Below are 18695 nucleotides of genomic sequence, written 5' to 3'. Positions count from 1 at the left end.
GTGCCCAGCCCCCTGCCCGGACTCACCGCTGCTCCCATCTGTGCTGCGCTCGATCACGTGGTCCACCTGGCGCACCCACTCCCCATTGCATTTGAAGAAGATCTGTGTGGCGGGCACGGCCTTGCACACCAGCAGCACCGGCTTGTTCTTGACGATGTACACATCCTCGGGCTCCACCAGGAAGTGGGGAAGCAGGTCTGGGTTGGCGCCGGGCACCGGGTTGGCCACCGTGGCACTCTGCTGGGCACCTGCGGCAGGGCGAGGGGGGAGGCTGAGTGGGGCCAGCCTGCGATGGGCTGAGGCAGAAGAGCGCGAGCTCAGCTGCCCCAGCTGGACACACTTGGGCCCCCGGATGCCCTCTCTGAGCCTCGGCGTCCTCTGCTAAAGGGCGGAAGCAGCAGCCCTTGGGTTTCCGAAGACTGCGGTGACCCACCATGACAGCAGGGTGGAAGTGGCGCTTAGGAGGCAGAGAAGGCTCATTATTACCCGGCAGAGGACCAGGCCCGCCCTGGGAGGTGCAGGGGATGCTGGAGAGAGGGTGGGGGGCCTGCGGGGAGGGCAGCAGCCTTCATCTGGTGTTCTGGGGCTCTTCTGGGGCCACAGGTGCTCAGGAAACACAAAATGAATGGGGGGAGGGAGGCAGCGGCAGCCCAGGGCGCAGCGAGCGCTGGGGGCTGTGTGGGGAGGGGCTGTGAGGCAGCTCTGGGAGCCTGGGAGCAGGAGAGTCTGTCTGGGAGTCCGGGGGACCTGGGCCACTTCCACCCCTTCAAGGAGACCTGCTTCCTTCTAATTTTAACCAAAACCCACAACCATCCCACAAGTCATTTGTTGCTAATTACACAGGTAATTGGCTCTGAGGCACTGGTGGAGATAAAACCCCCAGAGCAGTCGACATGTCTGCGGCCAGCAGGGCTCCTGAGATGAGGCAGCGGAAAGGGGGGGCACCTCTGCTTCTGCTCCCCAGCCGCCCACCAAACAGGCCCCCAGCCATCCAGGTCTCTCAGGGCTGCAGTGACCCCCATACCCAATACACATTGACAACTAATAGAGACTTTTGGGCGTAAAGAAGGGGAAAACCCACAAAAAATGTGGGTTTCCAAGACCCATCCTGCTCCGTGGTAGCAGTGACCTTGGGGAGTCCTGTGGTGACTCTGGGGTATCACTGGCTTTGCCATCTGAAATGGCGGTCATTTCAGCCCCAGGGGAGGCTAGTGGCGGCCCCTCACACGGCTGGCCTTTTGGCCACTCTGCCTCCCAGCCGAAGCCTAAACTCCCCGGGCTTTGGACCCGGGTCCGCCCCCAGCGGACACCTACTGCAGGAGGACACGCTCTTCCCTGCTGGGATCCACCCTCTACCTCGAGAATGACTTTGAAGGGTGCCTGGGTATGTTCTGGGACATTCTACGGGGCAGGGGAGCTGGGCACACTACGTGCCTGTTTCATCCTCTGCAAAATGGGGAGAGTGATGGTGCCTGGTTCTTGAGGTTCTTGTTTTTGGTACGGGGTACTGAACCCGGGGGGGCATTCTACCTCTGAACTACACCCCCTGGCTCTATTTTATTTTTTATTTTGAAATGGAGTCTCGCCAAATTGCTGAGATTCTCCTGTCTCAGCCTCCCAAGTACTGGGATTGCAGGTGAGTGCCACCGTGCTCGCTTCCTGGGAGGACCAAATGACAACGGTGTGGCCAGGGGGAGGCTGGGAGGCCAAGGGCAGCAGCTGAGGTGGGGGGCATCCCTGCCACAGCGGGGCAGGGGCTGTGAGCAGCTGGGTCTCCACCCTCCTCTGGAGGGCGCCCAGACTCTTCCCCCTCTCCCGCCAACCCACATGGACTCTGGTCTCTCCCCAGATTTCCTCTGACCTCCCCTCTGGCCTGCCTGCAACAGCTCTGAAATGAACCCAAGGGCAAGTGAAGCTGGTGAGAATGAAGGTCACCTTCCCCAGCCACCCTGAGCCCCTCGGCTGGCTGTTTCAGGCTCAGGACTGGGGCGCAGGCACAAGGAAGGGAAGCTGAGCCCCGAGGCTCAGGGCTCTGAGCCTGGGCTGACAGAGCAGGCACCGCCTCCGGAGCCCTGGGAGCAACCCCAGCCTCCTGTGGTTTCTCTACACATGCCCCCAGCTCCACCACTCACCTGCATCCTGCTCTCATTTGGTTTTTGTGTTTCTGTTTCCCTGCGTCCCTAGGGATTGACCCAGGAGCATTCTACACCCCCAGCCCTATTTCGTTTTCTTTCTTTCTTTCTTTCTTTCTTTCTTTCTTTCTTTCTTCCTTTCTTTCTTCCTTCCTTCCTTCCTTCCTTTATTTATTTATTTATTTATTATTTTTGTGGTACTGGGAGTGGAACCCAGGGGCTTTTCTACCTCTGGGCTATATTCCCAGACCTATTCTATATTTTATTTGGAAACAGGGTCTCACTAAGTTGCTGAGAGCCTCACTCAGTAGCTGAGGCTGGCTTTGAACCTGTGCGATCCTCCTGTCTCAGCCTCCCAAGCACGGGGATTACAAATGTTCACCACCACGCCCAGCTCTTGTTTTTTTTTTTAATTAATTAATTAATTAATTTATTTATTTTGTGGGTCTGGGGATGGAACCCAGAGGCGTTTGACCTCCGAGCTACACCCCCTGCCCAACTTTTTATTCTTTATTTTGAAACGGAGTCTCACTGAGTTGCAGAAGGCCTCACTAAGTAGCTGAGGCTGTTTGCAAACCGCAATCCTCCAGTCTCAGCCTCCCAAATGCTGGGATTACAAGGGTGCACCACCACGCCCGGCTTGCTTTTATTTTAAAACAAGGTCTTGCTAAGGTACTGCGATGCTCCTGTCTCAGCCTCCCAAGTCCCCATTTGCTTTTCAAGGTCTTAGCAGCCACTGGGCAGCTGCTGAGGCAGGCAGTGGGCCTAGGGGGCGCAGGCAGAGCTCAACTGAGGGTGGCTGTGAGCGTGAGGGGCACCCGCACAGGCTGGCCTGTGGTGGACCCCGTGGCACAGCACTGTTCTCTGTCTGCTCCCGCCAAGCCCCTTAACAGGTGCTCAGGCTGTTTGGCCCAGGGGCGCTGGGCGGGCAGAGTTCCCTCCCCACCGGGTCCCTCCAGGGACCAGGAGAGGGTGCGCCCGGCCTCCCTATCGATCAGCACGCCAAGCACTGCTCACGTCCGCCGCCCGCTGAACCCAACACAATCCCTCATGTCTGCATTTAACTGCTAATGAAAAATAAATGTACTGTGACCAATAAGGGACATAGCTCACTTCTCCAGGGCCTCCGCCAGGCCACACTGGCGCGGCCCCCCACCTCTGGGGGCATTTATCAGGTGGCCCCAGGGGTGGCCTCCAGGCTGCAGCTGTGCCCTCTAGCAAGGACACTCTGAGGCCACGGGTGGGTGGTAGATTCGGGTCCTGTGCTGTCCTCTAGGGACCACAGGCTGCGGCCAGAGCTGGCTGCTCCACCCTCAGCCCCTGGCTCGCCTTGTGACTGACATCCTGTGGTCTGCGGCTGTGACGCGCCCACCCACACACCCCTCAGGTCCCAGCCAGGCCGCTCACTGCGGGAACTTCCAGCCCCGCGCTGGCCACTGTGACATAATCATTACTTCTCTTTTACATGAATCCTTTTTTTTTTTTTTTTTTTTTTTTTGCAGCAGCAGCAGTGGGGATGGAACCCAGGGCCATTCTACCTTCGAGCTACACCCCCAGCCCTATTTTTTTCCTCTTTATTTTGAAACAGGGTCTCACTGAGTTGCAGAGGGCCTCACTAAGTAGCTGAGGCTGGCCCCGAACCACGATCCTCCTGTCTCAGCCTTCTGAATGCTGGGATTACAAGTGTGCGCCACCATGCCCGGCTTCCCCTACTTGTTTATCAAGGATAGCGCTCAGCTGTGCACACGCACTGCCAAGTGACCGTGACCCTCGCAACACGGCCTGGGAGTGCTCTAGCGCCACAGCCCCCCGGCTCCTCACCGCGGCATGCTGGGCCTGCTCAAAGTCTCCACTGTCTGCCTGGTTTTCAGGGATATTTCAGGATGGGGCAAAGCAGCCTTGGCTGGCATCCCTGTTCTGCCCCAGCCCACCCTCCACAGGGGCCGCTGTTGCCTCCTGGGTGCCCGCTCCCCACCTCCCCTACTCTCCACTCTGAAACACCCATCTTACTCTCCCCACCCTCACACCTGCTGCCTCTCTTCACTGATGCTGCAGCTCCCATGACAGGGAAGAAAAACAGGAGGCTCTGTCCCCTCTGCCAGGCTGCCCAGCCCTGGGCCCCCGCTGTCCAGCGCAGGGCTTACTGCAGGTGTCAGAAACTGCAGCCTGGGCCTGGGCGCCTACTGCTGTGGCCTTGGGCTGCTCAGGGGATGGCTGTGGCGAGACACTGCCAGGGCAGACACACCTCGCGGTGGCTCCGAGGGCTGCAGGAAGTGGCAGGCCCAGGCCCAGTGGCTTTGGGTTCCCCTGAATCCCGCTCACCCCTAGTCTCCCAGAGGCTCCTCCAGTGCACCCCAGTCAAGGTCTTCACAGCCATAGGATGCAGCCCAGCCACAGCCTTGGAATCCAGCTAGGAGACATCTTTCTTCCTTCCATTTTTGTTTTATTTTGGTGATACTGGGGCTTGAACCCAGGAGTGTTCTACCTCTGAGCTATCCCTGGCCCTTGCACCCTCCTGCCTCAGCCTCCGAAGTGCTGGGATTACAGGCGTGTGCCACCTCGTCTGCTGACTTCTTTCATTCATTAGTGAATTCCTGATGGGCTCTTGGCCCCCAGGAATTGCAGACAGGGCTGCAGGGACGGCCCAGGCCCCGACTGGAGAACCCAGGTGGTGGTGAGCCTGGGCAGGCCGCCTGGCCCTGCCTCTCTCAGGAGAAGACTGGCTGCCCTAGTCAGCGGGAGCTTCTGCCTCTGCCGAGGCTGTCCTAGTGAGGTGGGAGCGACAATCCTAGCAGTCCCAAGCCCTTCTCCGGTGTCTTCTCTGGGACAGCGAGGGAGAAAGAGTGCACATGCTCATGAGGGGAGGCTGGGGACAAAGGGAGGGAGGCAGAGAAAGGAAGGAACGCAGATGAGGTGAAGAGTAAGGGACCTTGGCCAGAGCTGAGCCCGGGACAGAGGCCACCTTCCTCCATGACCTGAAATGTATTCATTCATTCAACAAATACTTATTGAAGGCCTGCTGAGTGCCAGGAACTGTTCTGGGCCCTGGGACACAGCCACGAGCAAGACAGACACGGGCCCGCTCTCAGAGGCTTGGGGAGGCAAAAGCAACAAAATTCAAGTGTTGGGGGACCGCGTGCAGGAGCACACACCTGTGATCCCAGTACTTGGGAGGAGGAGCACAGGTTCAAGGCCAGCATCAACAACGTAGACCCTCAGGAACCTAGCAAGGCCCTGTTTCTAAACAGAAACTAAGAGGGGCTGGAGGTGTAGCTCAGATATAGCCCTGGGTTCAATCCCCAGTACCATGAAGAAGAAGGGAGAGGGGAAAATGTTTCAGGAAGGGTGTGTGCGAGGCTCGGGAGGGCGTCAGAGCAGCACCTGCCCTCGCACCAAGGCTGGGTGAAGAGTGGCTTAGGGAGGGGGAGAACCAGGCCCCCACGGCAGGAGGAAGCAGCGAGCTGTCTGAGGCCAGTGGGAGTGGAGTGAGCCGGGAGTGGAGTGAGCCGGAGACTCAGAAGTCAGAGGAAGGCCCTTCAGATCAAGCAAGGAGTGGGATTTCACTGCGCAGCTGGGAAGCCGTGGGGGCCTTTGCAGGGGCCTGGTGGAGGGTAGCAGTGGAAAGATGGACGGGGCGGCTGCTGGGCATCTAGGGAATGTGGACCCACCCGCCTGGCCCCCCGGGAGTGTCGGCAGCCCCTGGTGGAGTGAGCCTCCACTGGGGGAGTGCCACATGCAGGGCTGGGGTGGATATGTTTCCATGCTGCCCCTCTCATCTCAGCCTGAACTACAAGGGACAGGAGCCCAGGTTTGGCCTGGATGTGGAGTGTTGGTTGAGTGACTCATTGACCCCCAATTCTTCTCAGATCTGCCTTTTACTCTCATTCTGTGGGGAGGCCCAAAGAGAGGGCGGAGTGCCCACAAGCAGTCCTGGGCAGGGAGAGGGCCCCTTGCTCTGGGCTGCCCCAGGCACACCAGATCATGCCACTCTCTGAGGATGAGCACCCCCACTCTTCTCACCTGTCGTCTAGGAGGATAAGACCTGCCTGTGTAGCGCAGAGACCCAGGGTGGGTGTGAACATGCTTTCAAATGTTTTATTTTTAAAAGCACCATGAAAATATGAGGTGTGATTAATCAAGCTATTAATGAAGTTGTCTTTACTAAGCAAGGCTCAGTCCCTGGGAGGAGGAGAGGAGGGCTGGGTGTGGGTGGCCCTGGCCTCGTGCAGCCGGGAGAGGGGAGCGCTCCCCTCACCCCTCATTTCCCCCGACAGCCCGGCCTGGTGTGGGGGTGCGGCGAGGGACAGGATGGTGAGTGGCCTTCCCAGGTTCCTGGGAAACCTCCCAGATTTGGAATGGGGCGAGGAGGCGCTGCGCACAGCGGTCAGCCAGTGTGCCTCTCCAGCCTGTTGTTCCCGGCCACCCCGGTCTCCATGCGCTCTGCTCCGTAGGTCCACTGGGGCCTGCGTGTCCCCACTCCACACGGAGACAGGAGAAAGTGACACCGGACGGTGTGCACATCCCTTGCGTGGCATTCGAGGCCCTGTTGGCTTACAGCCTGAGTGCCCCCTCCTGGGGCATCTTGACTACGTGCCATTCCCCGTGGGCTATGCACATTCTGTTCCCGGCCCTGCCTCCCGCCGCTCTGTGGGCCAGGTGGGCCGACTCCATCTCTGGCCCGGGAGGAGATCACATGGCCCGGCTTCCACACAGATGCCCAGTCTCCCTGACAGGAGAGATGGGCTTCGGAGACCTGGAGCTGCTGGGGGCCTCCCAACACAGGAGGGCTAATCCCAGGAGCCTCACTGGATCTACCACCACCGAGGAGTGAGTCCTCAGACAACATGCAGTGCCTGCGGGCAGCGACTGACGGTGTGCGTCTCCTGCCTGTCCCCTGGTCAGTGACCACCCACAGCAAGTGCCAGAGAGTGTTTACTGAATGCATGTTGAGCCTCATTCCCTGGAACAGGACCAGAGCCCAGATACGAAGGGCTGGAGCACGATGTACTCCCAGTTGGCCAGGAGCCAATTCACTGGGAAAGGAAGGGGACTCTTCATGTATGTGTAGTACTAGGGATTAAACCCAGGGGCATTCTACCCCTAAGCCACATCCCCACACACTTTTTATTTCCTGTTTTAAAATAGGGTCTCACCAAGTCGAATAGGGTCTCTTAAGGCTGGCTTCAAACTTGTGATCCTCCTGTCCCTGCCTTCCGAGCACTGGGATCCCAGGTGGGCATCACCATGCCTGGCTGGAAAGTGGCTTCTTTGTGTGTGTGTGTGTGTGGGGGGGTGCTGGATATTGAACCCAAGGGCATTTTTTCTTTGAGCTACACTCTCAACCTTTTTACTTTTTTAAAATTTTGAAACAGAGTCTAAGTTCCTAAGGCTAGCCTTGAACCTGCAAACCTCCCATCTTCGACTCCCATGTACTAGGATTACAAGCATGCGCTACCATGCCCAGCTTGGGAATTGAACTTTTTCAAGTGTCAGTGCTAGACCCTGGGAAGGCAGAGACCCCGCTATGGGGTCATGCAGCCTCCAGGGGAAGCTGATGAGGCAGAGAGCCGCCAGGCACATGGGGGGCAAGGGGTGCAGGTGGCCCAGTCCAGGCTCCTGGACACACCAGGCAATGGGGATTTGCACTCTCCTGCCACTTGAATCCTTGTGGTTTGAGATGGCTATATGAGTTATTATTATTATTATTATTATTTGTAGTACTGGGTTCCTGGAAGCTCTTCTACCTCCGGGCTACACTCCCAGACCTATTTTTATACTTTTTATTTGGAAACAGGGTTTCCTAAGCCAGCGCGGCTGGCTTCGAACCTGCACGATCCTCCTATCTCCGCCTCCCAAGTGCGGGGATTACAAGCGTGCGCCACCACGCCCGGCTTGAGTTATTATTGTTTTACTTTATTTTTTGCCACACTTAGGACTGAAGCCAGGAGCCTAACTGTGGTAGGCAAGTGTTCCGCCACTGAGCTGTCTCCCCAGCCTTTTATTGGTTTGTTTTATTTTGAGACAATTGCCCAGACTTGGCCTCAAATTTGTGATTCTCCTGCCTTAGCCTCCCAATTAGCTGGGATTGCAGGCATGGGCCACTGCACTGGTGAGTTACTATTTTTAAAATATGAACCAGGCAAGCTGGGCATGGTGGCACACGCTTGTAATCCCCGTGCTTGGGAGGCTGAGACAGGAGGATCACACTGGTTCGAAGCCAGCCTCAGCTACTTAGTGATGCTCTCAGCAACTTAGTGAGACCTTGTTCCTAGTAAAATATAAAATAGGTCTCGGAGTATGGCCCAGAGGTAGAAAGCCTCTGGGTTCCACCCCCAGTGCCACCAAAAAAAAAAAAAAAGAACCAGGCGTGGTGGAGCACACTTGTAATCCGAGCATTTGGGAAGCCGAGACAGGAGGATCACAGTTCACGGACAGCCTCAGAAGCTACTTAGTGACGCCCTTTGCAACTCAGACCCTGTTTCAAAATAAAGAGTAAAAATTAGGGTTGGGGGTGTAGCTTGGAGATAGAATGCTCCTGGGTTCCATCCCCAGTACTGCAAAAAAAAAAAAAAAAAAAAAAGGGACAATTTTAGCCAGGCACAGTGGTGCACACCTGCAATCCCAGTACTTGGGATGCTGAGACAGAGGATTGCAGGTTTGAGCCAAAGTCCTGTATCTCAGTAAGACAGTTTCCAAAAAAAAAAAAAAAAAAAAAAAAAAAAAGGGTGGGTGGGGCTGGGCTGGGGATATAGCTTAGAGGTAGAGTGCTCCTGGGTTCAAGCCCCAGTTACACACACACACACACACACACACACACGCACACACACACACACACACACACACACACCCTCTGTGCTGCCTAGCAGCTGCTCCCAGGCTTCCTGTGACCCGGCTCCAGATGGGTTTCTACAGCTCCGCCATCCTCATCTACACAATGGCACAAACAGGGCTGACCCTCCGTGAGGACAAGGTGGGGTCAGGACCGGGGCTTCCTTCCTCCTGGCCCCTCCATCTGTCCCTTGACCATCTGTCTCACTGGCTGTCACTCCCAATAGCACAGGACTCCCCAGAGGGCAGGGGCAGGTCAGGCGCCAGGCTATTTTGGTCTGGGGTGTGTTGAATGGATGAGGGAGGGGACAGTGGCAGCCTCTCCTGGAAGCATGCAGGAGGCAGGGTCACTGGGCTGGGGGCAGCCTCTCAGCGTCCCTCGGAGGGAGGGCTGCTCCTGCCTGGCGCTCCTGCATGTGTATGCAGCACTCCGGTTTCCATGGTAACGTGTACGTTAAAGTGTCACAGAGGCAGCAGCCACCTTCCCAAGACTGGAGGAAAGTCACCCTCTTTCCCCGCGGGCGCCGGGGGCCCGGTCACAAAGACAGACACAGGTGCCACAAGGACACGCAGAGAGGCCGAACCACCAGGACAGTGGGGCAGGCGCGGCAGCACCTCCCCAGCCACGCGACGGCGCCGCACGCGGGGCCGCCAGTGTGCTACCTGGCAGCAGCTGTGTTTGGTTCCTTCCTTTCTGCCTCTCACTTTAAAGACAGGGGCAGGAGGCTTAGGATTTGCTGAAGGTCATACAGCTAACAAAAGGTAGATGGGCTTTTGCCAAAGGCTGGGGCCGGCTCAGGGCAGGCGGACGGGGCATTTCCTGGCCAGCGTCTGGCCTCACCTGCCACCCGCCCTGTGCACTGCTATAGAGGTCTCTCCAATCTTCCAAGCTCATTCCACCACAGGACCTTTGCACTTGCCCCTCCTGTGCCCACAACTTGCTGCCTCCTGCCCTTCCACAGCTGTCCCTGTCTAGTCCCTTGATCTCAGCTACGATGCCACCTCCTTTGGGAATCCAGCCCCGCCCCTTTTCCGGGCCTGTTTTCCTCCTGCGCCTGCCAGCACCTCAAGCCATCTCATTTCTATGTCATTCTCCTCTTCCCCTAAGCAGCAAGGAGCATGTCTGTCCACAGCTCCAACACCCACAGGGAGCCTGGCCCAGGGCGGGCGCTCAAAAGCACGTGCTGAGCGCACCCATGTGCGAACCCAGTCTTCCGGATCTCTGTCCGTGCCCACCCCGGGTGTGACACCTCTGCCATTGCCAGGAGCCCCCAAGCCCAGCAGCAAGGGGGCTCAGAAGCTCCTCAGGAGAGAGTGCCGTGACGGGGACAGGCTCCCGGGGCCCCACCCAGGGCCCCCTTTCTACTGAGGGGCCTTGCCTCTGGCCAGAGAAATAGTTAATAAAACTGAGGTCTAAATAAGCATTTGATTAACAAACGATAAAATAGCTATTGTGTCCCTGAATTAAGCTGTAATTGTGGCTGATAATTGGCTGGTTAGAATTTAATAAGCTGCAATTAAATAGAATGGAATCCAGGGTAATTATGTGGTCATAGAGCCCAGGGAGAGCTGGGGGGGTAAAGAAGAGAGAAGGCAGGCTTTTTCCTGCTTCGGGTCTCGTGCTGGTGTGCAGCGTGGGGCTGTGGCTTGGTTGGGTGGTGGTGGCGGCGGCGATGGTGTGTGTGGGGCCTCCCCGCTTCCCACTTGGCAGAGGTGGGTGGGCGGTTGACCCAGCCCCCACCCCACCACTGGCACAAGGCCTGGTCAGGCCCAGAACTCTGCCAGAGCGTGAGGCAGCCCCGGCTGAAACAGACACAAAAGATTTTCTGGCACAGTTCCCTGAAGAGCAGGAGACCATGTGAGGTGGCCGCAGGGGACCAGGAACACGGAGGCAGGCGGTGGGGGGGTCCTCCTGTCTACCCAGTGAGGACATCGGGGCGCGGGGGAGCGTCGCACAGCAACCAATGGCTGGTCAAAGGCTGCTGCACTGGCCTGCAGGCTGGAGGACGGCTCCCAAGGCTCCTCCCTCCCGGTTCCCATCCATGTCGTTAGCCAGTAAACTTAGAGGCTAAGTAAGAAGATGCCACAGGTCACAGACGCCCGAGGACAATGCCCTGCCCCCAGCCAGCTGAGCCCGGAGATGGCCCACTAGAGCACCACTCGCCCCACCCCCGGCCCCCTGGCCCCTCCTGCAAGGTCTCAGAATGCCCGGCTTCAGCCTGGCACAGGCGCACCCGCCTCCAGCACAGGGATGGTCCCTGGCGAGTCCACGGATGACAAATAGCATCACCTACCACCCAACAGCATCACCTACCACCGGTTTTATGACCCATCAATATTTTTACAATGTTGCCATCAATTAATTTAATTAAAGCCCCTGTGCCTGATATGGTGGCATTTCATATTTCACTGGTTTAATGTGAGTCCAGCAGGAGCTGGGGCCAGGGGTAGTCTGGGAGCTACGGCTTCTTGAGATGTGCAGGACAGGGACCCGAGCCCAGGGACATGAGGGGCCACAGTGACCTGCCCTTGGCTGGCGGGAGACATTATCCACAACCACAATGTATGTGTGCATCTGCGTGCACACACACACACACACACACACACACACACACACACACACACACACACTTCACAGCAATAATAGAGGCTATGCACATAGATTTTCTTACCATCATCATCATTATTATTTTGGTGGTACTGGGGTACTCTGAGCAACGTCCCCAGCCCTTGTTTTTTTTTTTTTTTTTTTTTTTTTTTTTTGTGTGTGTGTGTGGGTCTGGGGATGGAACCCAGAGGCATTTGACCTCCAAGCTCTATTTTTTATTCTTTATTTTGAAACCGGGTCTCACTGAGTTGCAGAGGGCCTCACTAAGTAGCCAAGGCTGTCTGCGAACCGTGATCCTCTGGTCTCAGCCTCCCGAATGCTGGGATTACAAGCATGCACCACCATGCCTGACAGCCCTTTTACTATTTTATTTTGAAACAGGGGCTTACCAAGTAACAGCACATTGGACTTGGCAATCCTCCTGTCTCAGTCTCCCGGGAACTATTATTTTTTATTTTTTGTGGTACTGGGGATGAAACCCAGGGGCATTCTACCTTTGAGCTACATCCCCAGCCCCATTTTTTTTTTTAGTCTTTTAAATTTGAAACAGGGTCTCACTGAGTTGCAAAAGGCCTCGCTAAGTAGTAGCTGAGGCTGTCCTCGAACCCTGATCCTCCTGTCTCAGCCTCCCAAATGCTGGGATTACAAGCGTGTGCCACTAACGCTTGGATTCTGGGAACTATTATTTTAATCTCCAACATACAGGTGAAGAGAGGTAAAGGAGTGACAGCCTGCGGGCAGGCGGGCTGCAGCGCCCTCGAGTAGGGCGTGTTCACTCAGCATGCCCTGGGTCGGTACAATGTGCCTGACTTGCTACTTTGACAGTGCCCATGTCCCTGCCCTGTCGTCTAGTGGCCACAGCCCCACCAGGCAATCCTGGACACAGCCTCCCAGAGTCACGGCCGCCACCAGGGTCCTCCAGCATCCACAGGCCCACACGCCCCTGCCCAACATTCTCGATAGATCTAACCGGGCAGCTGATGCCCACACAGGTGGGTGACTCTGGGACTACAGGTCATCAGCCGACTGCTCTCAGCAGCTGAGCCCATCCGGACGCCTCCGCATCCAGGAGCCAACAGAGAAGCCCAGGCACCCAGCGACAGATGCAGCTCCACCCAAAGGTCCCTCAGTCTCGGCAGGGGCTGGCAAGCATGGTGGCTCCTCGTCTGCCAACCATCTCAACGGACCTCCCACTGCCTCTCGTCCCTGCAGCCACTTGGTTGGGCTCTGCCCTGTCAGGGGCCCCACTTCCACGGGCTCCCACCAGCTCCTGCCCACGGTTCCCACCTGGGCTCCCCAGCCCCTCTCCACTCCCGAGCTCCATTCTCTCCCCAGGACCTCACTCTGGGCGTGTCCCAAGTCCGCTCAGTGGCTTCCCTGTCTCCTCCTGCTCCCCAAGGGGCTCCTCTGTATCAGAGGGCCACTGCTTCCCAGGGCGCTTTGGTGGGACGCTGAGTGGCCAGGCTTTTCTGCTCCCTGTCTGCGCCCGCCGGCCGCTCCCTACCTGCTCCTCTCTACCCGTGGCCACCAAACCTGCTCCTGACCACTTCCTGGCTTTGCTGCCACCCTCCAGTATGCCAGCACAGTCCTATTTCTAGAATGAAGAGCTGACCTGCGCACTTCAAGCCCTGCCATGACTCTGTCTGACTGCAGAGCAGAGCGCGGGCTCCTCGAATCCCCCACACCCCAGTGCAGCAGCCACATCCCTGGCCCCGTCTGCTCCCTGCAGCCCGCTCAGCTGCACCCACTAACTAAGGATGAGGTCCCGATTCAGGATGCTGGCACCTCCAGGAGGCCTGGTCCAGCCCCCTCCACTGATGTGGAGCCTCCTCTGCCTCCACCAGACAGTCTCCTGGGGACCACAGGAGCCTCCTCGCCTCAGTGGCATCCAGCTCAGGGCGGCAGGGGTCAGTCTCGGGGTCCCCACTCGGCCTCGGCCTCGCTGGGTGGTCTCGGGCCAGTCACTCTCCTCTCTGGGTATCAGAGGAGGCGGGGCTGGGTCAGCGGTGGCAAACTTGGGGGCCTTCGGGGGCTGAGATGAACCGTGTCGGTGCCCACGCGAGGGGTAAGTTGAGGGCAGCGAGCGCTGCCGCTCAGGCAGGCTGGCCGAGGTGTGTGGGAAGTTTTTTCTTTCAAGAGAAGCTAGAGATTCATTTTAAGCGAGGCCTCCATATTAAAATGTCGACAACTAATTTAAACATTTGAAACACTGTATGGGCCAAACAAATTGGCAAGGCAAAGCCAAGCTGGCGGATGTCCAGCGTCTCTTTTGACCTTACAGATGAGGTCACGGCAGGATGACCTTTGGGTCCTTCTCTGTCCTTTTGGTCTCCTCTGTCCCCTGCTCTTCATCAGCACCCACCTTCACCCCACCTCATCATGGCCTCCGGAAGGAGGTCCTCGGGCCTGGGCAGAGGCTGGGGGGCCATCTGCCCGTCCTCGGGCAGCTGGGGTTAGGGTTGGCACAGGGCCCCACCTCAAGCCAAGGCCTGAGGACACTGCTCCTTCTAAAGGCTGGGGTCCCCCAAGTTCAGCGAGTTTCCCCCTGCTTGGGAAAGCGGTAGATTCACAAGACAGGAATCGTGACCCCGGTCGAGTCAGTAAAAGGCTGCTGAAGACAGAGGCGCAGGAGGGTTGGGGTCGGGGGACCCCCCAGAGGAGACCCTCATCTGGGAGGGAAGGAGCTCAGATTGGGCTTCCACCTTCCCACTGGGAAGAGGGTGTGTGGCCGTACCCATCACACCCCTGATGAGACAGTAATGAGCCCTCACCCCATTTTAATTACCCGCTGTCCAAATAATTACTAGCTTGTTTATTCCACTTAATGGCAGCCGTACTTTTTTTCTCCTGATATTGATTTCATGTTTTCCTGGTTTGCTCATTATCTTTCCTGCCCCTTTAATGGGCTCTGAGGTTTTGTGGGTAGAGGAGAGGGGGCTGGAGGGAGCAGGGAGAGGGGATTTGAGGGCCACAGAGGAGAGGGGTAGCCCAGGACTTGCTGTACAGCCTGAGGTGAGTCACCGCCCTCTCTGGGCCTCGAGTCTTGGGACCCCAGGCCCCTGTAACCCTCTCATTCTTGACGTAATTAGGGTGGAATATTTTAAAATGAAGAGAGAGAGAGAAAGGGGTGACAGGGGAGAGAGAAGGCTCGGGCACGCGTGAGAGTGGAAGGGATGGGGGCAAATGCCAAAGGAGGCCGGAAGAGGCTGCGTCGTGGGGGTGCTGCTCAGCTGGGGCATGGAGGGGCCGGCGGGAGACCTCCTCTTCTTCCTGTTCCCAGGAGCCTCCACCCTCAAGAAGCCTAGTCCCTCCCCAGGCCTGACCTGGTTGTTACCATGGAAACACAGGTGATGCCGGATGTCATCTGGGCTGTGCAGCGCTGGCTCTGGTGGGGGGAGGGGAACCGGTGTTAGGAGAGGGGGATGGGGAGGACTAGGACCTCTTTGGGTGAAGATTTAGAGTCTCCTGAAGAGGTCATTAGCTCTTTAATAAATCACTAATAATTGCATGAATATTTAAATCTTAATAAGAATACAGTGGGCCCAGCAAGACTCCCTGCATGGGTATTTATGGCTATCGGGATGGAATATATAAAAGTTGGTATTGGTCTGATTGAGCTGCAGTTATCGCTACAGCTAAATGGGTAATTGGGAGTGAGACGCTATCAGTGGATATAAATTACATACAGTAAACCGAGGGCATTAACTGAAGTTTTATTATCAATTATCACTGTGCTTGTTCTCCTTAAAATGAACTTTAAGTATAATAATGAGAAAATTTACTGGTCTTAATGAATTGCGGGGAGCAAAGGGACACTGAGCACCCCAGCGGGGCAGGTGGGGCCCCGGGCAGACAGCTCGCAGGAGGGCCTCACTGAGGCCACGATGGCTCTGCGTGCCACCCAGCGAGGTGGGACAGCTGGCCTGGCCCTGATCCCCAAGGCTGGAAAGGGGGCAGTTTGGCCCAAGAATTCTTTCATCCAGTGAAGACCCCACTGGGGCTTGATGTGTGGAAAGAACCATTGGCTGTGGACAAGGCGGTCCCCACGCACGCGGGGCCAGGCGTCGGAGCACCGGGTGAATGCAGCGTGGGAAGGAGGCTGCGCTCTCATTCTCCTGGCTTGGCCAGCTCGGTGGAGTGCTCCCTGCGGACGCTCCAGGAGTCCAGGAGGGAGGGCTGTGCAGCATCTGCTCCGAGCATGCCCCCCGCCCCGTTGAGATGCACTTCAGCCATTTCCCCCAGGCCGGCCGGCTTTAAGGTCAGCGCGACCTCCTTCTGCACCAATTCACGCCCGGCAGCCTGGTCTCCCTCAGGGGCCTCCACACCGGGACTTCGCCTGCCCTCCCTGGTGTCCTTGGCCTCTCCAGCCGCTCATGAGTGCCAGGGCCCTTGGATTTAGCCAAGGTGGTAGCAAAAGAAGAGAGGTCTGGCCCCTGTCTGGAGCCCACACACCCACAGGAGGCTGACACTGGTCAGCTCATCAGGATGGCGAGTCCAAAGTCACAACCCACAGTCACAGCTCAGTGAGGAAAGGACTGGAGGCGTGAAAGCGCATGACTGGGGGCTGGATCTGGGGCATCTGGGAAGGCTTCCTGGAGGAGGTGTGTGAGATGCCTCAATGCAATGGCCCAAGAGTCTCTGATTCTTGCCAGGTGTGGTGGCGCACACCTGTAATCCCAACAATTGGGAGGTTAAGACAGTAGGATCGCAGGCTCGAGTCCAGTCTCAGCAACTTAGCAATACCCTCCGTAGCTTAGCGAGACCCAGTTTTAAAATGCTAGATAGCTAAGCTGGGTGCAGTGGCACACGATTGTAATCCCAGCATTTGGGAGGCTGAGACAGGAGGATTGCGGTTCGAGGACAGCCTCAGCTACTTAGTGAGGCCTTTGCAACTCAGTGAGACGCTGTTTCAAAATAGAGAATAGCCGGGTGTGGTGGCGCACGCTTGTAATCCCAGCGCCTGGGAGACTGAGACAGGAGGATCGCACAGGTTCGAAGCCAGCCTCAGCTACTGAGTGAGGCTATCAGCAACTTTGTGAGACCCTGTTTCCAAATAAAGTATAAAAAAAATAGGTCTGGAGCCGCACGTGGTGGCGCATGCTTGTAATCCCTGCACTTGGGAGGCGGAGACAGGAGGATCAGCGCAGTTGGTTCGAAGCCAACAGCGCTAGCTTGGGCAACCCTGTTTCCAAATAATAATAAAAAAAAGTTTAACAATAGGTCTGGGAGTGTAGCCCAGAGGTAGAAGGGTTTCCAGGAACCCCAGGACCACCAAAAAATAAAAAATAAAAAAATAGGTCTGGGAGTATATAGCCTGGAGGTAGAAAAGCACCTGGATTCCACCCCCAACAACAACAACAACAAAAAAATAATAATAATAAAGAGAATAAAAACTAGGGCTGGGGGTGTAGCTTGGAGGTAGCATACCCTTGGGTTTCACCCCCAGTACTGCAAAAAAAAAAAAAAAAAGCTAGATAGCAGGTCAGGAAAAATTGAGATATACTTTATACTTAAGGGAAAATTAAACAGGCCCTTATGAATGGAAATACAGGATGGGACTCCAGGCCTGGCTGCAGTTAGTTCTCTATACAGGGATATCAGAAGGCTAAAGACTGCACGCATAGCCAGAGCTCTACTGGCACAGGCCTTGGGCATGGGAGGCCCCTCCCATGTCTCCCTGTCCCGCTCCCTCCTCTGTCCTGGAGAGGCCAGGCTTCAGTGGGGACCCCAGGATTGAAAAGTCCAAATGCTCACCTCGGGACCTCCCAGCCTGTCACCACAGGGCAGTTCCTCTCAGCCATCCTGTAGCCACCCCAAGTGATCAGCTCCCTGTACACACAGTACTGCCACAGCCTGGCTAGAAGCCTGCCGAATGTGGCTGTTCCACCTCTTCTCCTCTCGTCTCTTCAGAGGCCACAGTCTACTGTCCTGGCCCTGGTCCTTTGTCTGTTCTCCCAGAACTTTAAGCCCAGTCCTGCCTCAGGGCCTTTGCACCTGCCATGCCCTCTGCCCAGGATGCCGTTCCCACAGCTGCTGTAGCTCGTGCCTCATTGTCTGGGTCTGAGCTCATGATGCCTTCTTGGAAGGCTTTCCCCGCCTAGAATAGTGTCCCTGCGATGCTCGCGGGCGCATGCACTCCAGAAGGCTCCCTGCTGGACTTGTTTCTCCGTTGTCCATCTGCCTGGATCGGGAAGGGAAGCCGAGGAGCGGAGGGCCTGTTTGTTTCGTCCATCTGGGAGAGGGCTGCGCACCATAGGTACCGTGCCAGACCCGGCCTGGGCTGCAGAGGGTCTCCAAGGTGCTTCCTGCCAGTAGAGCTGTCTGGCACAGAACGCAGCCTGCGCGGCCCCAGGGGCTAGGCAGGGGCCGGCTGCGGAGGAATACAAGGAGGTCTGTGCAGTGGGCCACGCCACGCGGGCCTGGGCTGGATGGGAATGGGACTCAGGAAGGGAGCTGCTTTGCTGCTGGGGTTGCGCAGCCGCTCTCTCCACTGTGGGAGCGGGAGCCGCCTGACCTGGATGAGGCCCCGCAGAGGAAGAGCAGTGTGACAAGCGCCCTGGCGGCAGGGTTTGGAGGGTGACCGTCCTGGCCAGGAGGGTGGCTCTGTCATTTCCTGCTTGGCTGAGTGAGTAGATGGCGGTGCAGCCAGGCATAACTAACTGGAAACGCCGTGGCTTACTGCTCGCTCTCCTAGGGGATGGCAGGATTGTGTCGGCGCCCCCCGGAGGGGGGGGCTCCTCCAGCAAGCGGAGGCCCACCCACCCGGCCCGCTGTGGACCCCACTGGGTAAAGGCTGCTGCCAGTAGACAGCACTGGAGCGGGGACCCACGGCTGGCATGGAAAGCCGACTGCTGGCACCACTGCAGGCGGGGTGGGTCTGAGCCCCCATCCCAGCAGGAACAGTAGCAGGCCAGGCAGCTTCAGAGGTGGCAGACTGCTGGTTCCCAGGTCCTTCGATGCATTTTATAGGTCTAAACTAACATTTAAAGACTAGGAAGTTTCCTGTTAACAGGAAAAGAGGTTTTCCATTTCCTGTTGAGGGACTGACAGGTGTGACCACTGTGCCTAATCCCTCCCAACCTCCCCGTGGCTAGACCCAGGAGGTGCCCTGTCCAGCTCTGCGCAGC

The 18695-nt window shown here is 57.1% G+C and overlaps 1 protein-coding gene across 2 annotated transcripts in view; it reads right to left on the bottom strand.

Annotated features, from left to right (window-relative positions):
- Nucleotides 1-18695, bottom strand: part of UNC5A (unc-5 netrin receptor A) — a gene marked incomplete at both ends in the record, with an annotated part of 62615 nt that overhangs the window by 12844 nt on the left and 31076 nt on the right. For both annotated transcript variants that reach the window (XM_080717568.1, XM_080717569.1), the window contains one exon: nt 27-248. In XM_080717568.1, coding sequence (XP_080573694.1) covers nt 27-248 — 222 coding nt within the window. The remainder of the gene's footprint in view (nt 1-26; nt 249-18695) is intronic.

This window comes from Muscardinus avellanarius (assembly GCF_963383645.1).
Source record: "Muscardinus avellanarius genome assembly, chromosome: 1".
Lineage (NCBI taxonomy): Eukaryota > Metazoa > Chordata > Mammalia > Rodentia > Gliridae > Muscardinus > Muscardinus avellanarius.
The sequence above is the reverse complement of the archived record's forward strand: the minus strand, read 5'-3'. Positions and strand labels throughout refer to the sequence as shown.